This window comes from Candoia aspera, chromosome 15, assembly GCF_035149785.1.
Source record: "Candoia aspera isolate rCanAsp1 chromosome 15, rCanAsp1.hap2, whole genome shotgun sequence".
Classification (NCBI taxonomy): Eukaryota; Metazoa; Chordata; class Lepidosauria; order Squamata; family Boidae; genus Candoia; species Candoia aspera.
Window position 1 is genome coordinate 16,184,026 of NC_086167.1, and position 16,902 is coordinate 16,200,927.

A 16,902-nucleotide genomic window follows, 5' to 3' on the forward strand; every position below is an offset into this window, starting at 1 on the left:
CTTTTTTGCGGCAGTCATTAAGCGAATCAATGCAGTCATTAAGTGAACCACATGGTCATTAAGCAAATAATGTGGTTCCTCATTGATTTTGCTTTCCAGAAGCCAGCTGGGTAGCTCAAAAATGGCGATCACATGACTGTGGGATGCTGCAATGGTTGTAAATGTGAACCAGTTGCCAAGTGCCTGAAACACAATCATGTGACCGCGAGGACACTGCAATGGTCGTAAGTGTGAGGACTGGTTGAAAGTTGGTTTTTTTCAGCACCATCGTAAGTCTGAACTGTTGCTAAACAAATGGTTATTAAGCAAGGGCTACCTGTGGTCAATTTTACCCCCAGTTTATCGTTTGGGGGCATGTCAGTTCTCCAGCCAAAAGCCCAGCCTCCCCTATTCACATCTGGTTCTCACTGTTCTTTTTTTTCAGCTCAGCTAAACCCAGCTTTTGGGCGAGCCACACCAGCCTGAATTTCAATGCCCAGAATTCCCAGCCAGCCATGTAGGGAATTATGGGCATTGTGGTCCCAGAACATTGAGGGGATCAGGTCTTAGAAGGCTGTTCTGCAGGAACTGTAGCGTTTTGTCCCTTTTCCCCACCCTTTCCAGCCGCCTTTCCTGCCTACCATGTCCTGCTGCTTCGTCAGTGGCTTCGGCTGTAAATAAGCAGATCCTGAAGAAGGCAGAGGGTGAAGCCCTCTGCGCATGGCCATTGGCCTCTTTTTCTTCAGGACCACAGCATGTATCTGGAGCTGAATCCAGGCCCTTAAAGGTAGGCTTTGTCACTCCTTGCAAGCCCGGTTAATGGTGAGATAGGTTGCCTATCAATCAAAGTTTGGCTTCCTCTGAAAATGCCAGCCTGCCAGCGTTTAATCCCCCTTCTTGCCCTGTGTTAACAGTGGAACAAACGGGGATGAAATATATATTGCCCTGCTTTGTGTTCTGCTGTGTTGACACAAACCCTCCTCAAAGCCAGCAGAGCACTGAAATTGGCATCAGAGCAAGGACATTGGCAACCTCACCCGGGATGACATCTTTCCTCTGCCTTGTCAGATCGAAACTCCATTTGGCAAAGCACAGCAGGTGCCGTTTGGGGGCTGCACGGTCAAAGGGAAAGTGGGGGCAGGAACCTGCTGGCAGGCAGACCCCATGCACGGCCAAGCCTTTTCAAGGCTGGAAAAGAGCTGGCACCCACAGGACGCCGGTGCAGGGCCAGGAGTGGGTAAGAAAAGGAGGTTGGGGGAGAGATGCAGAAAGAGAAATCAGCCCACAGGAGGATTTTGAAAGCTGATCTGCAGAACGTGGCTCTTTCGTAGATTAGAATTTTACTTTGACAGCCCCAAAGCTTCACTTTCAGAATTAGTATAATTGCTATACAATTGACCTCTCCTGCTTTTTGGCCACAATCGCCCAAATGAAGAGTGCCATGAAACTCAAAGGCTTATCCTTTTATCTGGTGACCTCAGATCCTTGCCATGCAAACTTGGGCGCTATACCGGTGAACCCTGATCCAATTCCCTGTGCCACCTTCCAGGACTGGTGCTCCACCAGCCAGCTTGCAAAAGGATGCAGTACAACAGCTGGCTTGATAAGGCAGCAGCCAGCCAGGTTACAACCCGATGGAAAGACAGAGTGCGGAAATGTCTTCTCAAGATGCCGCCCCGTCCATCTTCAAACTGCTCAGGGGGTTGGGGAGCCTTGACTGCTAGAGAGGTGGGTCTGTGTCCAACCAGGCCCCCCTCTTGGCTCCCTTTGTCAGGCACCTGCAGGGCCAGGGAAGGACCATGGAGACTCTTCAAATGTGGCATCGTCTCCCTTCGAAAGGCTGTTTTTGCCTTCTGGTGCGCGGAAGGGGTTGGCCGAGCTCCAGGCTGGGTTGTCTTGCTACCCCACACATGGGTACCTCCCAGGCTAAAATGATGGTGCCCGTGGGCTTGCTGAGCCCCCCGGTTGCCACGCTCCACCGTCGCTCTCTAATTTAGCTCCAGAGGAGAGGGCATCCCGCCTGCAGCCCTGTGGTAACGCTCGAGCACAGCCCTACCGTGCAATTTGACTGAATTCTGTGGCCAGGCTCTGCTTGTAATTTAGGCTGGGTTTCCTCTTATCCTCCCTCTCTCTCCCTCTCTAGCTGGATGGATTTTTCCCCCCTTTCTTTCAGCTGAGTCAGCAGGTCCACGCCCAGAGGTGGCCCACTGCAGTCTGGCTGCAAAGGGTTATGGAGAGGCTTCTCCGCTGCGCAGAGAGAGATGCGGTGCCCTTCCGCAGATGGCACGCAACCCAGAGCCCTCGCTGTCAGTCTGAAATGTGGCTGTCCCCAAGCAGGGGGACGTTCCGAGTCGAGAAAAGGCCCTTTCTACAAGCCGGGTTCTTTGGGAATCTCTGTGATCTCCTGGGCTCTCCATTCCTCTCTGAGGGAGCCTGTCAAGGGGGGGGGGGGCAAGTTTCTAAGCCAACGCTGATAAAGCACGTTCTTTGGCTCTGGAAGTGTCTGCTGGTGCCACTCCGCTGCTCTCAGGCGCCCCCCTTTTCAGCCTCAAGAACTAGAAACCGGGGGTCTGGTAGCAGCTTTCCCACTCACAGATGTTATTAAAAGGCACCGCCTGCAGCTCGGGAAAGTGGATGCCTTTTAATAAGACCTGCGAGTCGGAAAAGGTGCTCCCAGACTCCTGAAGTTTTGCCGCCATGGAGTAACCCGGCTTTCCTCCTGCCAGGACTAGAAGCATGTTTTGAAACCAGATGCCGAGATTAGTAAGAATCTAGACTCAACGTCGGTATTACTGAAATGCTGGCGGGAACATCTCCCCCACTACCCAGGGGCTGTTTTGAGGATTTTAGGTCTTGTGTTTTCCCGGGCCCAATCTCTTTATCCCGATGCTGTCCCCACTCTGTGGACGAAGCCAGGAGAGAAAATGTTGGGTCTACAGCGCTAACCTTGACTTCCTTCATCTTGGGGTATCTGCAGCCTCGGCTTTGACTAGAAAAACCAAGGCTGTTGGCTCTGCAGGCCAAGAAGCAAGGACAACGAGAGGGGAGCTTCCCGGACTGGTCTGAATGTCTTTTCACAATAACCGGTGGCCTTCTGAATTTGCGGAGCCATCCGATGCGAAATGAGGCAGCACTATGAACACAGACAACTGCCTTCTACTAAGGTCCGTCTGCTGATCTTGAAAATCTTGGATTATCCCCTTCTTAAACTAAGATCATCAGGCTAGGAGTTATGAACTTCTGAGCTTCTCCACTTCTTCCACCCCGGAGAGATAGATGGGTGGATCATGAGCTGATTACCCAGCAGTCAAGGATCCCCGGGCAGCTCCCCTCTGCTAAGGGGGCCCTTGGGTTGACTCCTCCCTCAGTTCTGGATCTCTTCTCTCCCGATCCACTCTGCCTGCCGTGGCTTGCGAGCTGTTGGCTGCCGAGGCCGGAGGCCGGCCGTTCCTCTCTGCTTCTCGAAAGTGGGAATTAATTCATCAGGAGGACAACCAAGCATCTTCCCTACAACAAACAACTAACAAAGGGGGACACAACGGGGTGCCTCAAAAACAGGTCGCATTTGGATCGCACCCTCCAAGCCACCCCCTCGACTTTTTTCAGCATACCCTGCGGACACCCCCCCCAAATTCCATCTGCCTGGCCCTTAAGGCGGGTAATGGCGGAGCCCCCCTTGCAACCTGGTTTGGAGATCCCGCAGCACCGCAGTTTCTTGGAGTAGTGGGAACGGGCTGCGTTTCCACAGCATAGTCTGCTCCCAGACAGAGGAAGCCGCAGGCCAGTCTGTGCTGAGGGCAAGGCCTTGGGGACACAGATCCAGCTCTGGCCGCAGCTGGGAAGTCAGAGCAGACCACGTTCCCTTCGGAGCAACTCAAGATGAAGCTGCCCCTTTAAAAAGCCAGCACCACAGCCCATCCAGGGCCTGACCCCAGGTGAATGAAGAACAGAGTCCTGCAAGCTAGCCTTATCACCAGCGTGCAGGAGCTTGGAGGGTTAAAAGTGCCAAGTGTGCAAGAAGAGAAAAAGGCAGGTGGCTTTGCAGGTGGAGGCCGACCCACTGAAACACACACACACACACACACACTCAAGGCGATGCTCTTGTGCCTCTATCTTTGGAATGGGGCTGCAGAAACAGAGATCGGCTCTCTTGGCAGAGGCTAAAAGGAGGGGCGGTCCAGGAGGGGCGGCCTCAGCCTCTCGGGCAGGAGGAGGCCTGTGATGTGTCCGAGAGTTGGCTCTGCAGGGCTTAATTGTGGTAACCCATGGGCCTGCCGTGCCAAAAAAACACCCGCCCTCGAGGGAGGAGTCCTCTCCCCAACCACTCCACCCCCTGTGCAATTTGGTCTCTGCGGAGCCATGCACCTTTTCATGTGGTGAAGATTCGGGAGGTGGAGAGAGACGGCCGCGTGGGCAGAACATCACCCCGGGCAGGACTATGGGCCCTTTGTTCGCACCGGTGCCTGTCCAAGCTCCCCTTCCCCATCAGACAGCCAGCCGGCAACCTGGAACCCAGCCACAAGGGATGGCCACGTGCAGTGTCCAGAGAGGCGCTCCTCTTAGGAATGATCACTAATGCAACCTCCCTTGAAGGGGGGGTCTCTCGGTCCTGCCCCTCAGAGACACTCAGGGCAACACCCTGCGTGGAACTTCACCACAGCCTGACACGGTAGGCCAAGGCAAGCGAAATGCTCTCCAGCAAATGCTGGACACAGCCAGTTGGGGATCAGAGCATAGACCTTCTTTCTCAAAAAGCAAGTTCCTAAGCACCCCGGCCCAACAGGACAGCCTGGAAAATAAATCCAAGAAAATGCCCATGGAGGCACATCACACTGTGCTATAGCTGGCGGAGCTGAATAAACCAGAATTGACCGACTGCACATGTACAGCATTGTGTGCCATGGGTCACAAACCATGAAGGCTCACACAATAGACTGAGCCCAGAGCAAGCAAGCTCCATTGTGGCTCGGAGTGATGGGTGTGATGGGCGAATCGCAGAAAGGGCCTCCGCCATCCCAGCAGCTTGCCGTACGTCTGAGATGCAGGGCGTCCGGGACTGCGTTCTTCTAGAAGGCTAAGCCAGGATTCTCGTCCATCGTGGTGTCCTGAACAAGGCACGGTGGCCTGGTTCACCTGTGGTAGGAATTCACAATGAGAGAAGATGCGCAACAGATGGAGCCCCAACTGTCCCGCAGCATTAGGCACAACCAGGCCTGGGAATCTCCCCAGCTCCTGTTCTTCTTCAGCGAAGCCAACTTCACATGCTCAGTTTACGGCAAACAAAAGCGTCTCACAGACATTCATCAGGGCAGGATCTGGACCCAACCTCTACAGCACCACGTGTGCAGACCAGGCCCACTGGCTCTCAAGTTCCTACCCCAGTTTATGTGCAAATTAAACCCAGTTGGCTCCCCCGCCCCCAAACCACCGGGTGGAAACGCAGCCGCAGCTGACGCCTGGCGTTGCTCCGCTTTGATTTGTCACTGGCGAAAATCATGGGGATGGCTCGATCCCCGGGGGGAAAGAGGTGCGGTGGCCTGGCCTTCTCTGGCAGCAGAGCTCAAGCGGGGCTTGGCGTGTTTCAGGCCACCATGGCTCAACGTTTACATTCCCCGCCGGGACATCAAGAGTGTGTGAACCTCAGATGGGAAAATTCAAAAGGCAGGAAGAGTGGAGAAACTCCAGGGCCATGGCTCCAGTGCAGCTGTTTGGGGCCTGGGAAAAGCTGCCCTGGTTGGACATTCAGGCATGCTGCATTCCCAGTGTGGCGTCAATGGTAGAAGGGCAGGCAGGGGTCTTGGCAGGGCTGGATTGACATGCCTGGGCAGGGACCGCAGGGCCAGGAGAAGGAAGGCTGGAAGGCTGGCAGAGGCTGCAAAGGCACTGACATCCCTGCACAGCCACTCCCTGCCCAGGGAGCCTTTTTCTGAGAAATAAGGCTTGGAATTATCTGGCCCCCCGTGATTCCCAGAGGGCATCATGGGGGCCACATAAGAGGCCGGGCTAAGGGGAGCGACGGGCGGGGTCCGAGCCACCAACTGACTAGCTTAGAAGCTTCAGCTCTGCGTTGCAATCTTTGCCTGGACAACGAACGACGTTTCCTGCTTCAGTCGCTTCCTATCCCCACTTGTCTCTTTAAACTTTTCCATCCAAGGCTGGCACTGGAAGCCCATGCCAAGGGAAGGGCCCTGCTCAGATTGATGTATTGAAAATGATGCCAGCTTGCGCTGCGTCTCAGGGAAGAAAATGCAGAATGCCAAGGTAAAGCAAATGCCTTTTTTGTAACGGATGCTGATCCTCAGCGACCCCTTGTCTCTGTTTGGAATTGCACAGCCCCGATCGGGGCACTCCTTCCCTACCAGCTTCCACGGTCTTGGCAGTTCACGGAAAGGGGCACCGGCCGGATGGTGCTTGGAGCGAGGGAGGGGGGCCAGTGAGCTCCGGCACCCACGGCCTCTTTACAAAGAGGACGAATGCTGTGCCCGCACTAACGGGGCTTTAGGCTCGGGCTCCAGCTGGGGCACATCTGGTTTGAATTGCAGAGCAGGGATAAATCGACAACAGCCAAGGAAGGAGGAGACTTAAGCTGCCAGACCTGGGCCGAGGAGAGACGGGATATGCGGCTGGATGCTGGGATCCTCCAAGATGAGGCAGTGGCCTCGTGATCACAATCGCGGCCCATATTTTGGGAAAGGAGAGGTGGCAGGAAGACAGAAAGAGGCTTATCCTCGGCTCTCCCCAGCTGACAGCCTGACAGGCAGGTGGAAGCAATAGTTGATTGAATCCCATGGATTTATGATCATTAGATCCCCCAGGCCAGCACCCTGCCAACTTTGCTCAGGCTGAGAATAGCACCTGGATGGAAGGCCAGCGGGGAAAGCCAGGGGCCAGGCTGGGTTGGGAAACTGAAAGGAAAACCACAGGCCCATTTCTAAGATAGGAGCTGAGTCCAGCTCAAAAGGGATTTAATTTACTTGCCTCCAGGAAGTGAGTGTGTACGTGTGTGAGTATCTATACAGTATCTCTATCATGCCATCCTCCAGTTTTCCCGCCCTGTGAAATACCCTGGACCACGAAAGGGGGACTGGCCCAGAGCCCAGAGCCATCCACTTGGCTTGAGATGCACACAGAAAACCAGCACAGCTTTGATTGCACCATTGTGGCCACCATCTTGACTTTTTTGACCATGCCCTGCAGACACCCCTGCACCAGGTCTCCCCAGTCCTGTCCAGCCCCCCCATGACACCACCCCATCTAATCTTGCAGCCAGTGGCAGCCATTCCAAAGCCACCTTTGCCCAGAGCACAGCTGCACCAGCACACTCAGGGCAACGTCAAATGTGCGTGCAAATTGATGCACCCTTGGTGTGTTTTGTGGGCCTCTGCATCTACCTCTGCCTGGCTGTGTCTCTGTGTGTGTTTAAAATATATTAATATTAATATTTATTGATATCTGCAGATATCAATAAATAGAAAGATGGAGAGAAAGACCAGGTCTAAAGTGATGGGGGGGGGATTTTTCTGTGTTCTGATGTCCTTCTGTTGCACACAAATTGTGAGCTCTGTGGTTCTTCACCTGGTGCAATTGAACAGCCGATTGATCATGCGGAGTGGGGGAATCAAACAGCTATTTATTCGAGACGTCTGGAAGAAATAGGGTCCTCCCATGAAGAGGGAGCGACCTTAAGCACATTACGAATGGCATTTTTATACAGCTTGACAGCAGTTATCCCAGCAGTTTATCAGCAAACAAAAGCTTCTTACTGGTTAACTATTACAGCACCTGCACCATCCTATCACATACTGTACAACTTACATACAACATGGTACCCCATAATAGTTTTTGGCATGTTCTGTGTTTTCCCAAACTCTCCGCCTTGGGGTGGAGATTTTGGCATGGTAGTTAGCTGGAGGTCAGGATCTGCGCTTAGGGATCCCTGGTGAGTCATGCACAGTTCTCTCGCCTTGGCTCCGGCAGTATTAACAGGCACATCTGGGATCCAATAACAGCCTCCTGCCCTCCTTCAGCCTCCTGGCAAGCATACAGATAAAACAGATCTCCTGAGTCCTTTCGCTCAGTTTCCAGTACTTTTCCACTGTTACTAATTCCAATTTTATGTTCCACACTTCCTGATTTGGAGTGTTGCTATTTACTGTATTGAACAGCATTTTTGGGTGGAAGGCTCTGAGTGCCCTTCAGCCACTTTTCCCAAAACGTTAGTAGTCCACGACGCATCGTAACCCCCAGGGCTTAGGAGCATTTTTAGGCTGTGGAGCAACAGGATGGCAAACATATAAAATTTGAACAACCCAATCTGGGAAGCTTTCAGAGCTTTCAAAAGGTATTATAAAAATTGTCCTTTTAAAAAAAAAAAATGGTTCTTTTGGTTAATAAAAAAATCCAGATGTGGTTGAAATACACGGCATTTCTAACAAGTTTACGAGTAAAGGGTTATCCCCCTGAACATTTGCAAGTAAAAAGGCAATTGCATAATTAAAGACTGGCCTGAAGCGTCTCTGAACATTTCACAATCCAAGTCGAAAACTTTCTGGTATGATTGTACAACAGGAAAAAAGCCTTTGCATTACGAACTTCTGATGTCTGTCAGCACAGACACATTTCAGTTTTACAGGATTATAATCAGAACCAACAACTCATCTGTAGTCCGAAGTCCTTTTCTTCCTCAAATCTAATCCAGTATTTTAAAAGCTGATTGAAATGGGTGGCTTGAGAAAGCCTAATTTCAGGAAGCAGTTAATTCAGGCCAAGATCTGGATGACCAGGGGACAGGCTTGCAGGGAAAAGCCACAGAAAGAGGAGAGGGACACCTTGTCCATCTGGCCCAGGGAGACACAACTCTGTTCTCTCCCTTATTGTTAGACCATCACTGGTTCATCCCCAGCAGCTGCAGCATCCCCACAACCCCTACCCCACAAATACACACAACCCCCCCTCTCAAAAAGAAAACAAGAGCCTAAACTCTCCAAGTGCTTAAAAACAAGAAATGCCAGCAAGCAGATTTACTGGCATTATGATTCATTCCCTGGGTAGAACATCCCCCGCCCTGCGTTGCATTGGTTTCTACCGAGCCAAGGGGGTGGGTGGGCTCCTTTTAAAGCTGCAGTTTTCTCTCTCAATAAAAGCAGCCAAGCTGCTGCTTCTCTGGGCATCTGGCAGAATCAGGACCCTGCCCTAACTGCAGCAGTGGAGACCTTCCTGGGGGGTTCTGCAAAGTGCATTTCCATTCTTGATTTGCATCAGACACAGGCCTGCCTGCCCCCCCCCCTCCCCCGGTGAGTCATCTCACTTCAGGCTCCCAGGGTCAAAACAGATCTTTTCCTCTTGGGCTGATGTTGCAAGATCACTGGCAGAAAACCATCTTGAAAAAGGAACGCGCAGTGCCTGTGGGTTTTCATGCTTCCTTCGGAAAGCTGCCCACCTCTAGCTCTGAAACTTTGGCCATTGCTTTGAACTCATGTGCCTGCTGACTTCAGTCCTCTCTTTCCCACATAGAGGAGGAAAGTCTATGGAGGCTCCTCTGAGCCTGCAGGTTCAGGAGAAGTCTATTTGAATACTAATCACTGAGATACATTTATGGGAGGGGGGAATTGCTTTCACATCTGCTTCTGAACTTCCAGAGGCAGCTGAACTACCCATCAGGAATAAAAGATGCGTTTCACCGGATGCAGTGAAGGGAAGTTCATTCTACCCATTCCTGCACCACTTTGCTATCTGGTTTGGTCAAAGGACCACAGGAGATTCGCGTTTTCATCCATACTTCTCTCAATGTCTTTTTTTTAATGTTTTCTCTTAACTCACACTGTTTTCACAAGCCGTTTTCCTTACCTTGTGCCACCTTTTTTTTGCCTACCATGTTCTCTAATGCATATGTTTTATGACTGCTATCACATTAAAAAACTTGCATCTCAGATTTGGAGTCTGGCTGGTGAAAAATGAAGGATGGCTACATTCCAGATTACATATACTGTAGGTTCTACTTTACCAATTTTACACCAGTTTGCATTAAAAGGCATCCTGAACCAATTTTACCCCCTCTCCACACTGACAAGATAACAAGCCTTTTATGCTAATGGGGCAGACCTGTTCGCTTCCTTCCTCACCCCCCAGAATAAGCACTCTGGCCACACACGGGGTTGGGGAGCTGCAGAACAAGTTCTACAAAGTGCCAAAAAAGAGCTTGTAGCTGGCATGTTGCTAGCAGGTGGTATGCATGGCAATGGTCTGGATGGTGGGGAAGAGAAATCAAAAAGCTGAAGTAGAAACAGGCAAGAAGGAACCAGGAGAAAGTCAAGGGAGGGTGGGGATGGTGCTGGACAGTTTGGAGATAGAAGGACCCAACAACAAATGGGAAGAAGAGAGTCCCTCTGTTCCAGCCCCTACTGGTCAGGGGATGATGGAAGTTAAGTCTATCGGGAAGGTCCTTCCATGTAGCCTGGGTTGGTGTAGGTAGACAAATACCTGAGGTGGGATAAGATGGTTTCCTAGCAGATGGAGACAAGAATGAGTCGGCAATGGGTAGGAAAAAAGAAGAGAAGAGAAGAAGAAGGTGCTGGAGAAGGCCCCTTTCTTCCCCTCACTCCACCCTACCAACTACCTTATTCAGCCAAGATCAGGCATTTGCATTTCTGTCCCCAGATTCTATCTCGGGTCAGAGATCCTTTGCTGCAAAGTTCCTAATTCCCCCCTAGTCGGGTTACAAAATTGGAAGAGAGAATAGAAACTGAGAATGGAGGTCTGAGTGAAATCCAAGCCAGCCGCAGAGAGCCCAGAATAAGGAAGCGGGACTTCCCAATTCCTGAAAATCCCCAACTGGTTCTGGGGTGAGTCCAGAATGTGTTGATTCTGCAGTTGGGTGCCAGGGATGCTACAACCATTGTTGCATGTCAAACTGTTTAATTATTTTAAACGTGTTTTTAAACTTAAGACTTCCCCCCAGTGAACTCAACTTCAAACATAATCCCATCTCAAAAAAAAAAAAAAAATTCTAGAAATCTTACTTCTCTAGTAAAATATGAAAAAAAAAGAAGGTCTAGGTCTAATATTGAGAAGTGATGCTTCTGTTATTACTTTAAAAGTGTTTCTAATTATGATGGTTTCAAAAAAGGATGTATGGGAAGCCTGCAGAAATCTCCCTATGGCAGAGGGGTAAGGTTTTCAGGGCCTGGGGGAACAGGGCGGGGCTGGGCACCCTTGGCAGCCATTCTCCAAAGGGACACATGGAACCCTAGGCTGCAAACGAGAGGAAACGTGATTCTGGTCCAATAGTTAGACTGTCCTGAACTCCTGGGAGGAAACACAGTAAACTCTAACTAACAAATAATTTACACATTTCAGAATGTCTCCTTTCTGGATACATCATTTGATCTGCAGGGCTGCAGGAAAACATTGGGCTAAGTTTTGTTTTTAACAAGCCACAGTCATCGAGTTCACAAAGAAACGACAGTTTCCAAAACATAAACGTAGGGCTCCTATAGCAGGCAAAGGCACAGCCAGGCAAGTTACTTCACGGGTCAGTGCAAGGGGTCAACCCAGATGAGAAGACAGGGATGTCCTGCAAATGTAGTCCTGGGTAGAGAAGATCCTAAGGACAATTACGGTCCTGGAGAAGATCAGTAGGCTCTAGAAAATGAGCCAGGGATGTCTGAAGCACCAAGAAAGCACACGATTAATGCTCTGGTAGGAAGCTGTTCAGGGTTAAGTTGTCCACCTCTGTCTCCGACCCCGTCTCCCCAAGAAGTTTTACCCGCTTCACTTTGGGCTGCCTCCTCCTCTCCTCCTCCTCCTCCTTTTCAGCAGACAGCAGGGATGAGATGCACACCATCTCTGTGTGGTTGGCCTGGCCCAGTCTGTAAGCTTTCTTCTGGCGCCACAGCGTGGTGGCCAGGACACCAGAGGACACAATGAAGATGGCGGCCACCAGAGCCAGGAGGAGGATGGCCAGCAAACATTTTCCAATCAAAGGGTTGGTGTTATTGGCAAGGGGAGACTTTCCTTGGGTGGTGGCTGAGGAGCCTGATGTGGTCATGCCCAAGCTGTGCCTTGAGGGCCCTGTAGAAGAATCCAAGTCATCCTGCAAAGTCTCAGTGGACGTAGACACCATTTCATCCAGCCATTTCTGTGTTTTGGTGGGAACAGATGTAGCCGTTGCAAGGTGAGGTTTTACCTTCGGATTTAGGTCTGGCCTAGCTGAGTCCAAGCTGTGCTTCTCGGTGGCCGTGGAAAACTCCAAGACATCCCCCGAAGTCTGAGAAGATGTAGACAAGATTTCATCCAGATGTTGCGGTGTTTTGGTGGAACCAGATGTAGCTGTTATGAGAGGAAGTTTTAATTTTGAATTTACGTCTGGCCTAGGTGAGTCTGAGATGTGCTTCTGGGGGGCTGTGGAAAAACCTGAATCATCAATCAAATGTTGAGAGGATGAAGTAGATATATGATCCAACAATGCTGGACTAGGTGTGGCTGTTTTGAGGAGAGAATGGAGGTTTTCTTTTGTTCTGGAGACAGGTCTAGTAGTGTCAGAATCTGGCCTCAAAGTCACTGTGGAAACAGGCACCTGAGGGGATGTGGAGGTCACATCGATCAGCCATGGCCACGTTACATTCATGTCCAGGGGGATTTTCTGTGACTTAGTCTCATTTCTGGTTTCAGGTAGCACATGTTCTGGAGGACTTTTGGATGCAATTTTGGTCATCATCTTCACGGGAGAGGAGGTGGCATTTACTTGGAAGTCCATACCAGAGGGGGGTGAAGCTGTTGTAAGGGCAGGAGACTTTTTAGCATGTTCCTCCATTTTATCCTGTCTTTTTTGACGGAGCAACCGAGAGGATCCATTGCCTCCATCACCTGCTGCTTTCCACTTCCAATCGTTTGTGTTGGCGGCGGAACGAAATGACTCCATGTTCTTCGTGTTGGTGCTATGTTGGATAATCTTGAAACCACCAGTTATGAGAAAGCCTGAGAGAACCATGGACCAGAAGAACCAGAGGGAAGCCATTTTACCTGATGTAAGTAGGAAAAAGTAGCCAAACACACAGGTTATCAGTTGTCCAAACAAATAATCACCCCCGACTTTTTCCTTCACAAAAACTTCCCCAACATAGCTAGGAAAGTGTGGAAGTATGGGAGTCAAAATCCAACTTATCTGGTAAAAACTGGAGGGGAAAGTCCTTTTATCTAGCTGAGGCCTGATGAAACATCAGAGGAGAGCAAGTAGGCCATCTGGAGCTCTTACGCTCCACCTTCCTCCACCTTTCAAGATCCTCACTTCTGAGAACAGTCTTCCTTGCCTCGTTCGGGTCAAGAGAGATGCCCACCAGAGGGAAGGATCAGTCATTCCCACATTTATGCTACCTAACCCCATGGGGAAGTCTTGTGGCAGCCTCGCATACAGAATACATCCAGCACAACCACAGTCACTGTCAGTCAGTTCAGAGTCTCAACTTCAGACGTTTCTGGAGGTAGGAGGGACTACGTGAAAGGCAGTTTCCTATGAGTTTACCACAAGCTGCAGCCCAACCTTGCATTATTTTTAGAGGCATGGTTGTGCCCACTTGCTTCCCACTACAGTGCCCAGCAGCACTCAAGAAGTGAACGAGAGATGGCCACACGTTTAGCCAAGGCGGATTTTCAGATCTTAAAGTTATTGCCATTTCTCAAAGCACCAGCGTAAGATGCATCATTTCCTTTGCTGCACAGACCAACATACAGGAAGAGCACAGCACCAGTGAGGTGAAGCTTTGTTCCCTTATCTTCCTGAAACCACAGACCACCCCCCTCCCCCCCCCGGCAACTTTCACACAGCCCCATCCCTGGGAATGAAGTTCTGGATCACACCTTCAGCAGCCCAGCCAGCCCCCAGGAGCCTAGAACCGCACCAGAACCCGAGGCTGCTGCTTTTCACCACCACCACCACCACCACCGTGCCTACTCTGACTCTGAAGTGCCCTCCTTAGCAGGCCAGCTCGGCCCCCACCGCAAGGAAATGTACCCAGGCTGCAGGAAACCGGCCGGGTGGCTTGGCTGTTCTGGCCAAGGCTGCTGCAAACGCTGAGGAAGACAAGCTGAGAGATTCCCCAGACGTTCCCCTGTGGCCAAGCCTGGCTTACCTGGTGCCAGTAGAAATGAGAACCCTGCACCAGGACAGCATGAGCATGCGAAATCAGAAGAGCGGTTTTGGAAGACACATGATGTAGTTTCCTTTGCAGGGGAGAGGAAGATGGTGTGTGCGCGTGTGGCGAAACAAGAACTGTGGTTTTGAGGCAGTAAGGTTGCTTTGCACCGGATCATGGCCAAGCCTTGGGATGGGAGGGGTTTGTGTTTTTATCAGCAAGGCAGTTTTGTGCTAGCTTTCTCTACACCAGTGTTTCTCAACCTTGGCAACTTTAAGACGGGTGGACTTCATCGCTGGCTGGGGAATTCTGGGAGTTGAAGTCCACCCAACTTCAAGTTGCCAAGGTTGAGAAACACCGCTCTATGCTAAGGCGGCACAGACCAGCTAAGGCTCAGTGGAAAATACCTCTTTACAGACATGGAAGGTAAGCTTATTGGACTATCTCCTGAGCCCAGAAGGCTTAACTCCAACCACCTGCATAGTATCTCCCTGAGGACCGCTGTCATGCAATGTCGAATTGATCGGAGTAAACCTGAAAGTGTCTAAAGCAGGGCTTCCACTGGCCAAGGTGCCCCATTGATGTGCTTCACGGGAAGTGGTACGAGATTGTGCCGTAGGGAGCGAAGCCAAGGTTGGTAAGACACAACGGCTCCTGGGCTAGACAGAGCTGTCTGGTGAACCCAGAGCACTTTGATTTCTCAGGACTGAAAGCTGCAGATTTGCACAGCTCATGGCTGTGTCCCGGCCTGCAACAAAGCTCTCCGTGTTGTGTCCCAGAGCTGTTGCTACTGCTGCCAGCAAATTCCTGAATTTGGGGTTAGGAGTCTGCGGAGCTGAGATTTATTGCTAGGCCTGGTGTGGAATGACAGATACGCACAATCCGCCAACTGCCCCTTCGTGAAAAGTGGGTCCACAGGGTGAATTTCTGCAGAACAAACTTGTTTTGCCTCAGAGCTAGACTGGTAACGCAGCCCCCTCTCTGGAGATGCTGGGTTCAAGGCCAACCACCCCTGAGCCACCGGCCTTCCTGGAAAGTATTGCACAATCCACCTGATCTTGCTTCCACACCTCTTCTGGAAGGGAAGGGGACGAGGCAGAACCACTGGGACCCAAGGGAGATCTTCTTCTGGGGTGCTTCTACGCCAGAGCTGCCCGCCATGATTTAGCCAATTACTCTTCTGCTTTCTTTGCAACTTGTTCTGTTGTTGAGTGCTCACAGCACCCCTTTCAAGACTACAAAAGCACACATTTGGCGTTCCCAGCTGTACCATTTTAGCAATGCATTTCATTTTTCAACATCTTACTTACGAATGTATATAGGACATAGGGTGACCCCTCCCCGCACCTGAGCATTATACTCAAGTGTCAGAAATGGGTTGCAATTCCACCTTTCCCTCCCAGCATCCTTAAGCATCAGTTCAGACCAAACTTGGAATGGTGATCCAGCACTCCGGCCAGCTGGGTGTCCCCAGGCCCCTGGACCTCCCCCAGAGGACAGGGACAGGTGACGGTGCTCCCCACCCCCAAGGAAGTGACATCACCACCACCACCACCACCCTTCTCACCTGGTGTGTTTCACTATCTGCCTTTGCCGCAAGCAACCGCACACGCCCTCTCTGCCAACGGTGCTTGGACTTCCAGACCCCAGTTAATGTTTTACCACAAGGCGTTCGAAAGTCCTCCATGCTTAGGGGTGGTGCAAGGAAGGGAAGGTCAAACTAACTCAATCTGAAGCCTGTGGGCTGGCTTCATGCAGGGCACAAGGCCACAAAATAAACTAAGTTGGTTTAAACTAAGCTGTAGCCATGCTCATCTGACCTAGTAAAGAGAATTAGGGACACAGCCTTGGAGTCTCCACATGTTCTCAACTCTGCCTTGCTTAAGAGATGCACAAAGGTGACCTTAGTCTGTTTTGCTGAAACTGATGTCCTTAACAGGGTTGGGGTCTCAGCATTTGGCCAACCAGTGGCAGGACAGGTCAGTGCTTCACTTTAGCATGCAGTTGTTATGGGCCCACCCTGGAACTAGGTCTCCCATCCGCCAACACTGAAAGGGGAACGTTCCAGTGAAAAGGAACCCCTTTTGATCGCTTGAGTTACGGGCTTGGCCCACCAACCAGCCACCATGACTTCCAACAGCCTCTCTTTTGGAAGGGCTTGAGGGCGAGGGGGGCTGCAGATCTCAAGCAGCATCCCTGCCTCCTCCCCTCCCACCCCGAGCAAAGGACATGATGTGAGATTGCAAGTGGGCTTCTCTTCCGGAGTGGCTTTGAATCCATCCTGGGAACCTCTGCGCGAGAAAACGAAAGACGATCATGGAGAGCAGTCGGCTCACGGCGTGTGTTTTGTAATCAATTTTCTTTTAATCATTTGAAATTGGAAGCAAGTATTTGGACATGACACACCGGGGGTTCTTGTACGAGCACACCCCCTTGGGGGCAATGGCTGGCTTTCGTAAGCCACATCGCAGGGAGCCAGAAGCTGCAGGTTCAGCACCGCCCATTCTGTTAAATAAAACATCAATGGCACAGGAAGCTTCTGGGGGACTTTCATTCATCCTGCCCTTTGGAAAAGCACAAAACTCACACCAGGGGAAACTAGTGCTGTCGGGGCAGGGGCAAGGAAGAAAATGTGCATGATCTGGGGTTCTGAAAGAAAAGTCATCTTGTTCCTTCTGTCTCCAGCCTTCTGCTGACTGTAAACGCAAAACTTGCCCAAACAGTGGAGCTGATCTTACGGATGCAATAGCTTTCCCCGTCAATCACTTGAGACTGCAATTCCCAGAACTCCCGC

General features: G+C 51.0%; 2 protein-coding genes across 2 annotated transcripts in view; one reads left to right on the forward strand and one right to left on the reverse strand.

The window, feature by feature from the left end:
• The window catches only part of PTPN11 (protein tyrosine phosphatase non-receptor type 11), a 229,606-nt gene that overhangs the window by 202,385 nt on the left and 10,319 nt on the right, over window positions 1-16,902 (forward strand). The gene's annotated exons all lie outside the window — the stretch shown is intronic.
• Window positions 11,274-13,351, reverse strand: SELPLG (selectin P ligand). Its single transcript, XM_063315328.1, has one exon. It carries the CDS (start codon window positions 12,992-12,994, stop codon window positions 11,666-11,668), a length of 1,329 nt encoding a protein of 442 aa, XP_063171398.1. The 5' UTR covers window positions 12,995-13,351; the 3' UTR covers window positions 11,274-11,665.

Excerpts from the sequence above, each read along its gene's own strand:
- SELPLG (XM_063315328.1), bottom strand. The coding sequence starts at position 12,994 with ATGGCTTCCCTCTGGTTCTTCTGGTCCATGGTTCTCTCAGGCTTTCTC.